General features: G+C 46.3%; 2 protein-coding genes across 2 annotated transcripts in view; both read right to left on the bottom strand.

Moving 5' to 3' along the window:
* LOC140396913 (histone-lysine N-methyltransferase NSD3-like) overlaps positions 1-15,599 on the bottom strand; it is a 579,137-nt gene that overhangs the window by 100,908 nt on the left and 462,630 nt on the right.
* Positions 1-15,599, bottom strand: part of LOC140397074 (fibroblast growth factor receptor 1-like) — a 215,582-nt gene that overhangs the window by 27,049 nt on the left and 172,934 nt on the right. The window contains exons 6-8 of the mRNA XM_072486106.1: positions 14,947-15,070; positions 4,576-4,766; positions 1,847-1,997 (exon numbers count right to left, since the gene is read on the bottom strand). Of these exons, the coding sequence (XP_072342207.1) occupies positions 1,847-1,997; positions 4,576-4,766; positions 14,947-15,070 (466 nt within the window). The remainder of the gene's footprint in view (positions 1-1,846; positions 1,998-4,575; positions 4,767-14,946; positions 15,071-15,599) is intronic.

Here is a 15,599-nt window from a genome sequence, read left to right on the forward strand (position 1 = left end):
AAACGGACAAGCAGACGACATGAGAACTGTGGAGAGTTTCAGCTGGAGAAACCATCTTATTAGTGCCATTTTCCCACTCCCAGCGAGCTCCAGAGGCTTTGTGTTAAGGCAATACCTGGCTCACAAGTGACGTTCCAGGACTGCAAAAGTCCAGACTTACCCTAGGAAGCAAAAAGGTCATCAGTTTTGTGTTAAACCCACCACCATTTTGTTTTATTGCACCCATCTCCACATGCGAGCGATGGGTCTCATGGAGAAAATGGACTCACAATGTTCAGAACAAGCCAAGAATGCAAAGCAATGTGGAGTGAAAGCAACATGAAGGGATAAGGTAGGAATGCAACTTACTGAAAACACAGACAGAAGAAAGAGGGGCGAGACACGGCAGGATGCTGAGCAGTTTGTAGGACCTAGGGAAAATGGAAACTTTGAATGGAAACTCAAGTTGATGGACTCTTCAGTATGGAAACCAGCTCCAGACATACTTGACTGTTTTCCAACACTCTCAATCCTTCCTGGGAATGGATCTTGGTTTCCTCTCTGGGGTAGAGAATTCTAATGATTCACAACTCTCCTAATCTCAGTCCGAAATAGCCGACTCCTTTTGCCCTGAAACTGTGGTCCCCAAGCTTTAGACTCTTCAGCTGGAGAAATGACTTTTCAGCATCTACCCTGTGAAAACCGCTGAAGAATGTTACAGTTGTTCAATGTGATCACTTCTCATCCTTCAGTTTGCCACGAAGGATTGACTCACTCATGCAGCATGTGTGAGATACCCTTGGGTGGTCCAAACTGCACAACTCAAATGCAGCGTGTGTGCTGAAGTTTGTCCACTTTCAGTCCAGTTAATGACATCCTGCAGAGTCACTGTAAGTAGTACTCTTGACTACAGAACAGCGGTGGTTGGGAACACTGTCTATGATGGCTTTAAACTAAAAGCAACTAAATTCTAACATGTAATTTCACAGCTGAAGAAAATCAGTTGCATGTTCCTCTTTGATATCATGGTGATGGTATCAGCGGAAACACTCTGTATGACTGGGTCAAAGGTGGAATCACTGTCAGATTGGACAATGATTTGATGTTTTCTAAAGGCCTTGCGCTTGGAATTCTTTCGCTGAATGGAGGAGAAGGTGCACAGTCTTCTCTGGTATCTAGTTTCATGAGCTTGAGAGAGAGCACAGGGCTTGGGTAGTTGCCCCACCATTTCTCAATACTTTTCATCGGCTTTGGAAGGAGGTCTTGAGGCACAATGGGTAGCGTCTCTTATCGCGGGACTGGAAACCAGGGATTGCTGGCTGCGGAGTGTTCATAACCCGATTCAACGGGCTGATAATCAGCTCGGGAATCCTTCCGCCCCTTCCTCGCTGTTCCCCAAAGGGTAAAGGACAGAGTTCGTGTGAAGGTGGGTGAAAAATAAAAGTAGCTTTGGACGGTGCTACGAGAGGAGTGACATGAACATAACGGACCTTCTTCTGCGCGACCAATGTCTGAGACTCTCTGGATTATCAGGTGTTAACAATGTCCAAAGGAAAACTTCAATATGGTGGATGATTGTCGCCAATCAGCGCATTCAGGTTTCACAGAAAGAAAGGAAGGACACACAGAAAATGACAATATAAAAACAACAGCAGGAAGGTTCAGAGGCACACAGAAGTGTTCATTTACATTGTGGCCATTTTTCCATGTTTATTTTTGGATTTGCACATAAACAGCAGAAAAAGGGGAGAGAACAAAACCTTCCACCACCACTACGATGGGAATGGAATCTTTTACCCACTCATTCGTCACCAGCTAAACGTTCCCAGCCCTTTTTTCTGACTTGTTTTCTGGCATTGGGTTTTACCTTCCAACTTTGGGCTGCTCACTGTGAGCCACGCAGACTGATTGGCCTCACCAATATAATTGGAAACTTTACAAATATACTCTCCGCTGTCAGCTTCAGTCACATTGTACAGAGTCAGCACTTCCGCATCCGAGCTATTAATCCCCGAATGCTAGAACAAACCAACAACAGAGAACATTGGGAGACCTGCAATCAAGAGAATTTGTTGAAACACACAGGCGGCTCTTTCTCCATTCAAGTCACCAGAGGGCGGTCGAGGGCGGTGGGATGGAAGGTAAAGTTGTCAATCAGATGTCAATCTCAAACATTGACATGAGATCCAACGACCATGAAAGCTGCTGGATCATTAGTAAAAACCCAGTAAACTCATGTACATCCTTCGGGGAACCGAACATACACTACCTGGGCACGACCTCTGTGACCATTGGCCCACATACAACATGGTGGCCATGTCCTCTCAAGTAGCAAGTTGGTCTGTTGCCACTCAAACAGGGGCTGGTTTAGCACAGTGGGCTAAACAGCTGGCTTGTAAAGCAGAACAAGGCCGGCAGCGCGGGTTCATTCCCGTACCGGCCTCCCCGAACAGGCGCCGGAATGTGGCGACTAGGGGCTTCTCACAGTAACTTCATTTGAAGCCGACTTGTGACAATAAGCGATTTTTATTTCATTTCAAACTGGCACCAAATGACTATCATCAACTAGGGATGGGTGACAAATGCCCACTGGCCTTGCCAGTGTCACCCTTACCTTGAGACCACCTTGGATGAAAGGCTATGACCAATGCCAACTTGGAGGAAGACGGTTGAAGGTCCGCTGCTGCAGAGATCATGGTCAGAGCTCTCAATTTCAATCTGGAGGGCTCAAATGCACACAGCAGATGCGAAATGATTGGGAAATCATCAGTTTTGTTGAGTTTTGCCATTTTGAGATGGAAAGAAAGGCTTCGCCCTTTGTGTCTCCTCAATGGACAAAGAGCCCAATGAACCCACCACCAGTACATTAACATGATAACTGAGGACTACTGAACTGGCAAGCAAGGAAAAGGCCATTTTCAAACTTTGCTTCATTGCTGGGGAAGAAAATTGTCCTGTAAAGTTTCTGACCCATTTCTCCTCATTCAATTTTGGTACTGACAAACATTTCTGATTGGAAAAAGCAATCTGTAGCTCAGGTCTGTTGCAACAACAGTGTGCAAGAGCAGCTTTGCAGCCTCGTATTGCACAGTCAGAGCAAACGAGGGGGCCATGACTGGACATTTTCCAATGCTCAGTGCTGGCATGAGGGGCCATCTGAACTGTTTCTACAGACCTCTCAGTACTAGACACAGACTTGGTCAGCAAGGAGCCTGGGGTCCAGCTTGGCTGGGGAATTACAGACGTTCCCTTTTGGGCAGAAGGCTCAGTAGGCAAAGAGAAACCAAAGGAATTGGGAGAAAAGTCAATCCAAACAGAGCTGGGCAAAATTTCAATGCAAAGCAGCAGCAGAGTCATCAGAGAAGGACTGTATTACATTGAGGGTGAAAATAGGCATTGGATTCCAGTGACAACCCCTTCAGATTAACAGCTCAAAGTTAACAATATATGTGGGGCACCTTTTGTGAAAATGGCCTTGTCCCTGCCCCACAAGGTGGCATTCCCTCACCTTCAGCACACCATTACAATCAATCTGTAATCACTTGTCCTTGCTGATACCATGACCCTGTGGCCATCTTTGTGGAGCCTAGCAGAATTCTCCCAAGACACTAAAAGCAACCTTTGGCCGAGTGCATGGTGTTGTTTCTCTCCATTGGCTGGTAATCATTGCCAGGGGAAATTGGCAGGCAGGTACGCTTAACTTCTCAATACCAGAAGCAGCAATTGGAAAATGGAACCTACTCTCTGCAATGCCAACTGCGCAGTCAAAGCAGTTTCATTCTACCTTCTACACTGGCTCATTGTGATCTTAAGATAGTCTTCTGGAATGTGATCAACTTCTCTGCCTAACAACCTTCGTTCAGTTGAACAAAAACAACATTTCCTCTTGAGGTACAAAGGAGAGTCACATGGACTCAAAGCCTTTACTCTAGTTCTCTCTCTCCACATATGCGGCCAGACTTGCTGAGTTTTCCCAGCATGTTCTGTTCTACTTTCTTATCGCATTCCAATTGAAATACATCTTTCATGGCCTTTTATCAAATGTTGAAAACTTTTGTGAAAGTATTGATCACAGCAAATTTCTATCCAGATAACTTCCTCCTTTCCATCCATACCACACATCCCTGGCATCAAGGAATTGCAGCTATTTTCTTTCATTGAAATATTCATGGGGTGGAGAGTGAGAGTATGACACTTCGTAGTATTGTTGCATAGCCCAGTACAACATCAAGCTACAAAGCCAGAGGGTACTGACAATTTCACATACTCAGCAGTTGGCTAGTTCACCTCTTTCCCTTCTGAGCTCCCAAATACTCATCTGACCTGTCTGTGTAACTCCTGATAACCATGAGAAAGGAGAACAAGACATGTTGGATTTGCCCCAACTTGGATCACTTCCTTTTAGGTTTCCAGTTATTGAATAAAGAAGCAATGTTTTACAGAGTGATACAATGTGAACCTGGTTCGATGAAATGAAGAAAGAATGATCATGTGGACTGTTTCCTTCTGTGTTCCTTGCATAATGATTCCACACTGCCAAGTGGAGGTGGCCCATTCACACCAAGTCGTGTGTTGGAGCAGTGAGTGCAAACTTACTTTCAGGATATTAACATAGGGCGATCCATCAGGTCCCAAACTGCTCCCATTCACTTGCGCATGCTTGAGCCACTGGATGTGGGGCTGTGGATCACTGTAGACTTTGCAGACAAACTGCACATCACTGCCCACAGTCACACTTTTGTTGGCAGGCAGGCCGGCCTGGAGGATTGGCCGATGAGGTGACCGTTCTAAAAGAGACAAGAACATCAACCAAATTATACATCAATACAAGGCTCAATTAACAACTTACAGTGGCATCTTCAACGTGAAACAGATGCAAATACTTCTGGGAAGGGGAAAGGGCTACATCTCATTGAAACCAACTAAACAGTCCTCAGCAGGGCTAGAGGATAGGCCATCAAGAATGACAGCTCAAGAAAAGGGAACAGAAAGAAGTCTGCCGTTTCTGGGTCCATGTGCGACCTCCCATTGTTCAAAAACACACGAGAAGCCAGTGAGAGATCTGGGGTGGGATTCCCCAGTTCACCGGCCACATTTCCCGGCGCGGCGCGTCCCCGCCGGCAGCAGGATTCTGCGCTCCCGCAGCCAGCCAATGGCCATCAGGAAGGCCGCAGGCGTGGGTGCGCTGCCGGCGGTCCGGAGAATTCCACTACTGGCCTGCCTGCCTGCAGAGGCTTCACTGATTTCCATTTAAACTGAGCTGCCAACAGAGCCCGACTGACAACTTAATGTTAAAAATATCTAACCAATGCCACTCCATTAGTCAGGAGACGAATGGAGACAACAAGAGACGGTGCTTTTTCCAGCAAAGCACAGTCTTCAGTCCTTAGCTTTCAGAGCACTATTCAATTCTTACAAAGCAGAAGGAGGCCATTCTGCCCTTTGAGTCTGCACCGGCCCTCTGAAAGAACACCCTCCCCAGGTCCACCCCCGCACTAACCTGCACATCTTTGGGTTGTGGGGGTGTAACCCACGCAGACACCGGGAGAATGTGCAAACTCCACACGGACAGTGACCCAGAGCCGGGTTCGAACCTGGGACCTCGGCACCGTGAGGCAGCAGTGCTAACAACTGTGTCACCGTGCTGCCCCAGATAATTACTAATGTATTGAATAATTGAATAAATTGAGTTCCTAACACTGTAGACCTATGTATCGGTTGAAAATAAACTCCTGATTCAGTTTGTGTGGATGGGTGGGACAAAGGACGTTTAAACATTATGTCAATTAAAATGTCCAGCATCCTCCCAATCTAGTCGAGCTCTCCAAGCCACACATCCTCCCTGGTTGACATCCTGTTCTCTGGCCTCAAGGAATACTGAGAGCCATGGCTCAGAGAGTAGCTCACATGCCTCTGGATCAGAAGGTTTAAACTCCAGTCCTGAAGCTGCATAATCCAGGTTAACACTCTCAGCACAGTACTGAGGGAACATTTCACTGTCAGAGGCAGTGCCTTCAGAATAAGAAATGAAACCAAGACTCCATTAACCCTCACAGTTGGATACAAAGATCACAGCATACTGCTTTGAGAAGCAGAGGGAAGTCTTCCCTGGCCAATCTTTATCCTTCATCCCTTTTTCTTCTTCCTTCATGGGATTTGGGTGTCACTGGCTGGGCTAGCATTTACTGCCTATCCCTAGCTGCCCTCGAGAAGGTGGTGGTGATGAGCTGCCTCTTGAACTGCTGCAGTCCATTTGGTGCAGGTACATTACGAAAGCTTTTTACTTGGCCATTATTACACTGCTGTTTGTGTGAGCTTGCTGTGCACAAATTGGCTGCCTTGTTTCCTACAAGCAACAATGACGACACAACTTCATTGGCTGTGAAGTGCTTTGGAATATCCCGAGGTTGTGCTCCATCAATGCAAGATCTTTCTTTACAACCAGCCACTGGGGCCACAAAATAGTTAGAAGCCCCCTTTCCCCGAGCTCCTGTGCGAATCCCAACCTCTTTCCATTCAAGCAAGGTCGAATATGAAACAGTTGAGCTCAAGAGCAGGAGAGAGAGAAAACAGCACCCATTGGTAGAGAGGGAGCAAGACAGAAAGACAGATAGTGACACCGCATGTTTACATGACATCAAAACAGTTAGGGAGAGGGAAGACAAGGGAGATAATGAAAAAAAATTGAGAATATGAGAGAATTGCTGCCTCACGGCACCAAGGTCCCAGGTTCGATCCCGGCTCTGGGTCACTGTCCGTGTGGAGTTTGCACATTCTCCCCGTGTTTGCGTGGGTTTCGCCCCCACAACCCAAAGATGTGCAGGGTAGGTGGGTTGGCCACGCTAAATTGCTCCTTAATTGGAAAAAATTGGTACTCTAAATTTATTTTAAAAGAGAATATGAGAGAGAGAGATAGAGGGACGAGGAAAAGTGAAAAAGGAGAAAAACGTAGGCATGGAGAGACAGACCTGCCTCACAGATAAAAGCAAATGCAGCGAGACATAAAGACACACAGATGGCTATTGAATGAAAAACACATTCCCCATCGAGTTCCTCTTATTTACTCCCTTCCAAATTCTGCCTCTCAAACCTGCAGTAATAAATGTGACCGTCAGCTATCAGGTGGGAATGGAATGAGTTAACACTCCCACCCTTCCCCCAAAGCATGAAATGAAATATCTGAATGAAATGAGCAGTTTCGTTTGGAATGAACCCTGTTTCATTTCTGCCATTTCCCAGTCAGACACTATCATGTGACAGCTGCTTCCAAAACCTTAAATCAGGACCAACATCCAGCTGTAAATGTTACAGAGCTGAGTGTTCCCGGACTCAGCTATCAATATGTTCTTGACATCCGCCTTCAATTACTCTGTTAACTTTTTGAAGTGCCTTATATGCTTTTTCCTTTCTTTCCTATTAGGCTCCAACAGTTTCCTGTTCCTACAGCTATGGGGCCAACGTAGAGGTTTTTAACAAAGCAGACAGGAGGCCGAGCATGCGTTATGGCTTTCTCTGCTGAAAACTTTTAAATACATCCAAAACAGGACAAGTGTTAACCACTGAACACCCTAAAAACAAAAGAGCAGAAAAGAACGAGTCCGCATGATATCCTCTTTCTGGAAGAGTTTGCTGAGTGCTCGCTCTTTCGAACTGCTATGCCGCAAGCTGAGGGTTATTTCAGCTGCTATCAAATGTCATTTCGACATTCCTTTCATTTTCCAGTACCTAGGGCCCCCGAGTATTTAGGTAAGATTTCAGCAGAGTCTTCAGGGTCTCGGAATTTGTGAAGCTGCCCTACAGGTGGGCCCTTTCTTCAAGAACTGCTCAACAAAAGGCTAAGAAGCAGTTAACCCTTTGTCATGTGCCACTTGGATCACCTTTCAGGGGGAAAAAACAGTTGACAAATTCCTTCATTTTCCTGTTGCGCCTTTTAAATAGGCAAAGTAACACACACACATAGAGAAACACACAAACGCAGACACGTACGTATACACGCACACAGAGGAACGCAGACACGTGTGTGTACACGCACAGGAATGCAGACATGCACGTCCACCAACAGACACGTACGTATACACACACAGAGGAACGCAGACACGCGCGTACATACATACAAACGCAGACACATTAACGCAGACATGAGTATACACAAATGCAGACACGTACATACACACATACACAGAGGAATGCAGACACGTGCGTACACACAAGTATACAAACGCAGACACGCACGTATACACACAAACACAGACACGTTGTTGAGACACTGGTTATCAAGACCCTGTCTATTTGGATATGTCTGTGCAGTGAACAAAAGCATGCACCATGTCCTGGAACAATCAATGCAACACTGAAAAGTTCCCATGAAATGAAATGAAAATCACTTATTGTCACAAGTAGGCTTCAATGAAGTTACTGTGAAAAGCCCCTACTCGCCACATTCCGGCACCTGTTCGGGGAGGCTGGTACGGAAATTGAACCGTGCTGCTGGCCTGTCTTGGTTTGCTTTAAAAGCCAGCGATTTAGTCCAGTGAGCGAAACAAGCCCCATGGTAATTCCCCAAACAAAAAAGACCAAAGCCTTGTTTTCTAATTGAACCTTACAGCCCCACACACTGTGATGTTGGAGTAACTGGACAATAGGCTGTGCCTATGGTTTACCACAAGTCACAGGAGCAGCAATGGAATAAATAGTAGGTTCTTATCAACAACATCCAGCTGGTCCTGAAAGGGTGGGGGGAGGGAGGGAGGGGGTGGTGGGGGGAGATAAAGGTGGAATCGCAGGGCTTTGTGAGTGCCAGGCTGAGTCCGATTGGGTTTTGTCTGCTCACCACTCTCAGGGTGGAACTACCACAGATCGATGTTGTGTTCACTGCTCCTCATGTAGAGTCCCATGGCTGTAAATGCCAACTGCAGAAAGGGTCTGAGAGAAAACTGGAAATCACAATAATTCAGAAAGCTGATAAGAAGTGGGCGCTAGCTGTTTGGGAGTCAGCAAACCTGCTTGATGAACTGCCAGCAAGCTGCTGTTTCAGCTTTGCACAGGCAGCTTCAGCTGAAGAGCACACTCCAAGCAGTCAAGGAAATGAGGAGAAGCTGAACAGAATGAAGCCATAAGAAAGAACAAAAGCCCCTATGCAGGGATGTTTGAAAGCTGGACTTTCTGCAATGTCAAACATTGACTTTACCATCCATTCAGTCTTTCCTCTTGCAGTCCCATGTGGGACATTGGGCACCATGGCTGTCACCAGCCCTCAGCGCAAAGTCATTTCCTTCACTCCAGCCCAGGTGGTGCCCCACTCTTGAACGTCCTCCTTAAACATACTTCACCAGGTCGCCTTTGTCCACATCTTCATCTTCCATCTGGCGGTGCCCATTCTGCACCACTTTGCCCAGGAGGCAAAATAAATGTCCTGCCAGACTCCATCATCTCTCTGTCATGATGACCAGTTTGCAGCACTTCTTCACTGGTGATGCTCTCTCTACAAATTTAGCCCAGGACTGTAAGTACGCAGCACTGTGTTGCTAACTTTTGGTTGGCTCTTAATTCGTAATTTGCTCTGTTTGTTTAACCTTTGCTCTAGAGTCGCCAGGTATCTTTATGATACCGCCACAAGGTTCAAGTTCAAGTAATGATCAATAACTCAACACACCAATTAGTAAGATTCAAATCAAAACACATTTATTATACACAGTAAATCACTACTCATGCATAAACTCTACTTTCTAGACTATTCCTATCACTAAAAGGCCTATACTTAGCTTCGGACTGGCCCACCAGGTCAGGGGAACAAATGGCCTTTCGTTCAGGTCCTGAGTCTGCAGGATTCAAAAGCTGATATGGACTGGTAGCTAGGAGCGCCTATCTCGTAGCGAGCGTTGACTTGAGACTTACTTGCTTGGCGGCAACAAGACAGGTCACTGTCAAGGGTTGGTTCAAGTTGCTGAGTGACCCTGCCAAAGAAGGACGATTTGAACTTGGGGGCTTTACTTTATAGTCCCCAGGGGCTTCCCGCCCTTCGGGGCCGACCCCCTACCTGGTTCCAAGTGATTGGACTGCGTTCCGATCACTTGGATTGATTTCTCCAGTACTGTTGTTCCCTGATCGCTGGGCGGTCCCTAAATGTCCGTTGGCCTTCCTTTGTCATGGCTCCTGCTGGCGCCGAGGAGTCTGGCTTGACTTTATTCACCTTAACTGTTGCCATTGTGTCCTGGAATCGCTCATTACTATGCAGATGGCTACTGCATTACTGTGCAGATGGCTGCTGGTTTCCGTGCTGTCTGGTTGTTTTGCAGATTTCAATATACATGGTTTCTGCACTTGCTAGTCTTTGCCTGTATTGGCTGAATTTCCCTTCAGCCTTTGCGGTTCTCCATTTTAAGTCAGGAAGTGGCCAACTCAGGTGGCTACAACTGGTGAAAGAAGTCCAACTTGTGTGACACTTTGCTGTTCTCTTCCATGTCATGTTGACATAGCCTGTGGTTGGTACCATTCTGGATAAGTCTCTGGCTGTTTTCATGCTGCTGGCTGTGACTGCCCAGACTATGTTGAGCAGCTGGAAGACCAATGCTGCTTGTGTGGACGTCCATCTGTCTCTCCATCACCCTCCCTGGAGATGCCACTTCTTGGGTCAGGAAAGTAGTTGAGACATCAATGTTGCAAAGCCTGGTGGTGACGGGAGGACTTGTCATCCAGTCGTCAATGGTCTTCTTACAGTTGATGTGTGGACCAACCTTGACATCGCTACTTTCAAGACAGGTGCGCATACCTTGGAGTGCGTACAATTCTTCCGTAGCCAGTATCGCCTTCCACAAAATGAAACCCATTACCAAAAGGAAATGTAATGGGTAGAGAACGCAGCCTCACCTTACTCCTGGAAGGACTCTCGAGCTGCTGCCTAATCTGTTCAGTGCTTGCTTACAAATCCTTGTCTGCTCAGGGTGCTGCTTACTATAGCAGATCAATCCCTAAGCTTACCAATATGCCTCTGGTCTCTCAGCAAGGTGGTTATTCAGCCTGTGAACTTGGAAATATATCACCGTTCCTTCATTGTTGCTGGGTCAAAATCCTGGAACTCCCTCCCAAACAGCACTGTGGGTGAACCTGCACCACACAGCTCCAGCCATTCAACATTCTCAGGGGCAATGAAGAATGGGCAATAAATGTTGCCATAAATGAATAAAAGCAAGCCTCTAATGCTGGTGTATCACTTTGGGTTGTATTCAATGTCTGGGCCAGTAGCTATGATTATGCTGCCTTTGGTCAAGAGACCTTTCTTTTCCTGCTTCATTCCAGCACATTAGGCAACTGTGAGATGGGGCAGAAAAGTGGAATTTGGTAGAAGACAGGCAACAATCTTACTGAATGGTGGAGCAGGTATGATTTAGATTTAGATTTATTGTCATGTGTACTGAGGTACCGTGAAAAGTATTGTTCTGCGTGCAGTCCAGGCAGATCGCTCCATAGATGAAAACATAGAACATACGATAAACACATCAGGATACATAATGAAAATACATAAACGTAGACAGTGGGTGAAGTATACGGTTTATAGTGCTATAACTGTAGAGAAAGGCCATACCGTCCTGGAACCTGTGCTGCTTTGATTGCTGACCAAGATTCATGTCTCAACCCCAATTCCTCCTGCCCCGCTAATTATCATTTGTGCTCCCTCATAGTGCCCCTAAAGTGATCAGTCAGCTTCAGTGTTGAGCAGATAAACCTAATTTACAGCCTGCCTCTCTGATGCTTCACGCACCCCAGCAGTCAGTGCTAAGTAGGGCACAATTAAAACAGGGCAAGCAATGGAAGTCTGGAGATATAATAAACGCACGGGTTTATGAGCAAGAGATTGAGGATTTATGGCTGGTCATTCTGTGTGCTTATGAGGAAAGATGTTAATGTGTATGTCATTCAATCCATCCATCTCCAATCCGGGGCTGATGAGTTGTACATTTAATGGAGCTGCACCCTTCTGTAACAAGAGGGATGCAAGATTGTTCCTTCTCAATATTCAGCTATTCAACAGCCCCAGTCTTTCATCTCTGAGAAAGAGAAAAGGGCATTTATAAAGCACCTTTCCCCACCTCAGCACAACGATAAAATAAACTGTTTACAGTGATGTTGGAAATGAGGTAGATTGTTGTCAGGAAACCAGGGTGAACTCTTCTCTCCTCAAAATATTGACGTGCAGCCTGTTATCTTCATCAGAGAGGCTGGCTGGGCCTCACTTGAATGTTTCATCTGCAAAATGGTGCCTGACCAGGGCACTCCCTCAATTCTGGTACTGGGAACACCAATGTGGATTTTTTGGATCAAGTCTCTCGAGTGAGACATTGAAAATTGGAGCAGGAGTAAGCAATTCAGCCCTTTTAGAGTCTGCTCTGCCATTCTGATCCTCTATCTCAACACTGCGCTCCCCCTACTCCCCTCGACACTGTGCCTGCTGCCCTTGTGACTTGAATCCACAACCTTCTGACTCCGAGATGAAAGTGCTCCGCACTGAGGCACAGAAACGAAACCAGCAAAGAGAGAGAGTCACTCCCCTTGGATTGTGCAGCCCCACACAGCTAATTGGAGCGAGGCCGACAAAGTCGATCGGTGTTTCAAAAGGGGAAACTGGGATATATAGTTGGGGAGAAAAGAATCAAATAACTCCCAAAGGATCAACAAAAAAATCATTGAGCCAAATAACTTCGCCTCTGAAAACCCTTCTTTTTGGCGTTGACAGTTTTCTGACTTGAACAAAGGCATAAAACAGGGCTGCAGACGTTGACTGTCCATTGGCCGAGGTTGGGAGTTCTTTAGCTTGGTTAGATTAAAACTAACATTATTTAGTACATACAATGGGATGCTTGCTCTCCCCGACTGGCTTTGAAAGAGAATGAACAATAACAGGCAGTTGAACAAAAATCAGATCGCAATCGTCGATGATCTGGTTGTGGGCGAATGGGGATGGAGGGAGAGAGGAAGGGGGTTTCCTGTCTGTTTAAGATAAGCAGGCTAGAAGTAAACTCCAAGTAATAAGGGGGTCCATTGAAGGGCAGGCGTGCCAAACACAAAGACAAAGGCTTCCTTTTCTGACCCAGCAAGGTGAGTGACCCATCAAGAACAGTGAAAATAAACATGACAGCTGATTCACTGAGAGAGGGGGAGGACAAAGGTCAAACCAAGAAAACACAGGCCCAGTAATTTAACAAAGAGCCTGTAACAGCTGCATCGGAGCTCAGTTAGCAAACACGGAATTCTTCCCAATTCTTTCATGTAATCAAATTCAATCAGTTGTAAATGGTTAATTTGTTGTACTTTTGGAGACTGTCCACATATGTGCACACTCACTGGATGGGATTGAACTCACAGAGAATAAACTACCCTCCAATTCTGATTCATACATACGTAGAAAAGAGAAGCAAGAGGAGTCCAATCGGCCCTTTGAACCTTCCCCACCATTCTTTATGATCACGAGGGCGCCACAGTGGCGCAGTGGTTAGTACTGCTGCCTCGTGGTGCCGAGGACCCGGGTTCGATCCCGGGTCACTGTCCGTGTGGAGCTTTCACATTCTCCCCGTGTCTGCGTGGGTCTCACCCCCACAACCCAAAGATGTGCAGGGTAGGTGAATTGGCCACGCTAAATTGCCCCTTAATTGGAAAAAAAATTTTTTACGATCACGGCTGATCATCAAATTCAATTTCCCCCCCCCCCCCCCCACCGCATATCAGTTTAGCCCCATATCTAATTGCTTCTTGAAATTACACAACCTTTTGGCATCAACTACTTTCTGTGGTCGTGAATTCCACAGGTTCACCTCTCTGGGTGAAGAAAGTTCTCCTCACCTCAGTCCTAAAAGAAGGTTCACCCCTTATCCTCAAAATAAGGACTAGTTCCAGTCATGCAACAGTAGTTCCTCTGTCTCCACACAGTAGAACCCCTTGCCCACACTTGCAGGACTATCTACAAAACCAGAACCCGGTCTATTAGTAGTAAAGTGCACTCCTTTCAACATGGCTCGACCCCAGAGTTCACTCATCCAACGTCTAACGCAATGACTCAAACACATTACTTCAGCATTTGAAGTCACACAGCACAGGAGGCGGCCATTCAGCCCAACTGAGTTGTGCTGGCTCTGCAGGATCCGTCCAATCAGACCCACTCCCCTGCTGCTTCCCACAGCCCTGAAATGTGTCCTTTTAAACTACATAACCAAGTTGTTTTGGACAGTAGCTGTTGAATCTGCTTCCCTATCTCCTTCACGCAGTACATTGCAGATTCTAATAACTCGCTGTCGACATGCTTTTCCCCTCATCCGCCTTCAGGTTCTTTCGTCAATTATATTGATGTCAGTAAAACACACAGTGCAGCAAACAATTTCTCCCTTTGTAACTCCTTCTGCCTCCTGACATGGCTCTCCGTTCTCTTCTCCCATTGAGCTGCCCAAGGCCAGAATTTGTTGCAATGAAAATGGCCAATTTAATGGACAAGCCCTTGTTTAAAGCCCTAATTCTGAGGCCTTGCTATCAAATTCATCTGTGTGTGTGACACCCGTGACTGGCGTTCAACTCCAAGCCGTGTCTCAGAATGGAGTAGGAAGACCTGTGACAGCTGAGGGGGAGGTAAAGACGAAGGGTACATGGTCACTTCTTGAGTTACAGTAGTCAGCTCGGGAACAGCCCCATCTCCGTGAGACATGGCCCAGAGAGGAGAGCAAAAGGGAAGGAATATACAATATTCCTTAATTCATCATCATTCTTAGAAGAAACTAAGATAGTCATGCCTGGTTGTGTTTTAAACGCACTGCATCCCTTCCAAGTCAAAGTAGATCAACAGGACCTCAGGACTTCAAAGAGACGGAAGACACCAAAATCAAGAAGCAGATTCTGATGACTGAACGCAGTTATCTTTTAGTTGGACGTCCCTTGACAACATTGGTAATGGTTTTCCCATGAAAAAAAACAGCCAAAGCTTCTTACCAACAACATCCAGCTGGTACGTGTGGTTAATGCTGCCATATTTGTTCATCACCACACAGGTGTAATTGGCCTTGTCCGAAGGTACAACTCCTTCCATGATGAGACTCCAGTGCTGTGATCGGATCTTTAGGAGATGAGCAGAGAACAAAAAAGGAAGAAAAGGAAAGATTTACATTTACAAAGCATCTTGCATGACTGCTAGAGTTCTCAAGCACTTTTACAGCCCATGAAATACTCTAGACGTTTTGTCATTATTGTAATGTAAGAAACACAGGCAGTCAATTTACGCACAGCTAGTACCCAAAGCAGCAATATAATAATGACCAGATAATCTGGTCGTGAATTCCACAGGTTCACCTCTCTGGGTGAAGGGATAAATATTACCCAGGATACCTACGCTTCATTGAAGTAGCGCCACGGGGTCCTTTACATGCAGCTGAAAGGCAAGATGGGGCTTCACATCTGAAAGACAGCATCTCCAACTCCTTACTCAAGCCCCCGAGTGGGACCTGAATCCACAACCTTGCTCCTCACTGAGGTGAAGCTGGCGATCAATGCCAGGCGATGCCAAGATACTTATCAAACGGGGCCTGGTGTCTTCTTCCCAGCCCAACTAACACGGATGTGTAGTTTTGAGGCCCAGTCTGGCTATT

Source organism: Scyliorhinus torazame, chromosome 20, assembly GCF_047496885.1.
Source record: "Scyliorhinus torazame isolate Kashiwa2021f chromosome 20, sScyTor2.1, whole genome shotgun sequence".
NCBI classification, from domain to species: Eukaryota; Metazoa; Chordata; class Chondrichthyes; order Carcharhiniformes; family Scyliorhinidae; genus Scyliorhinus; species Scyliorhinus torazame.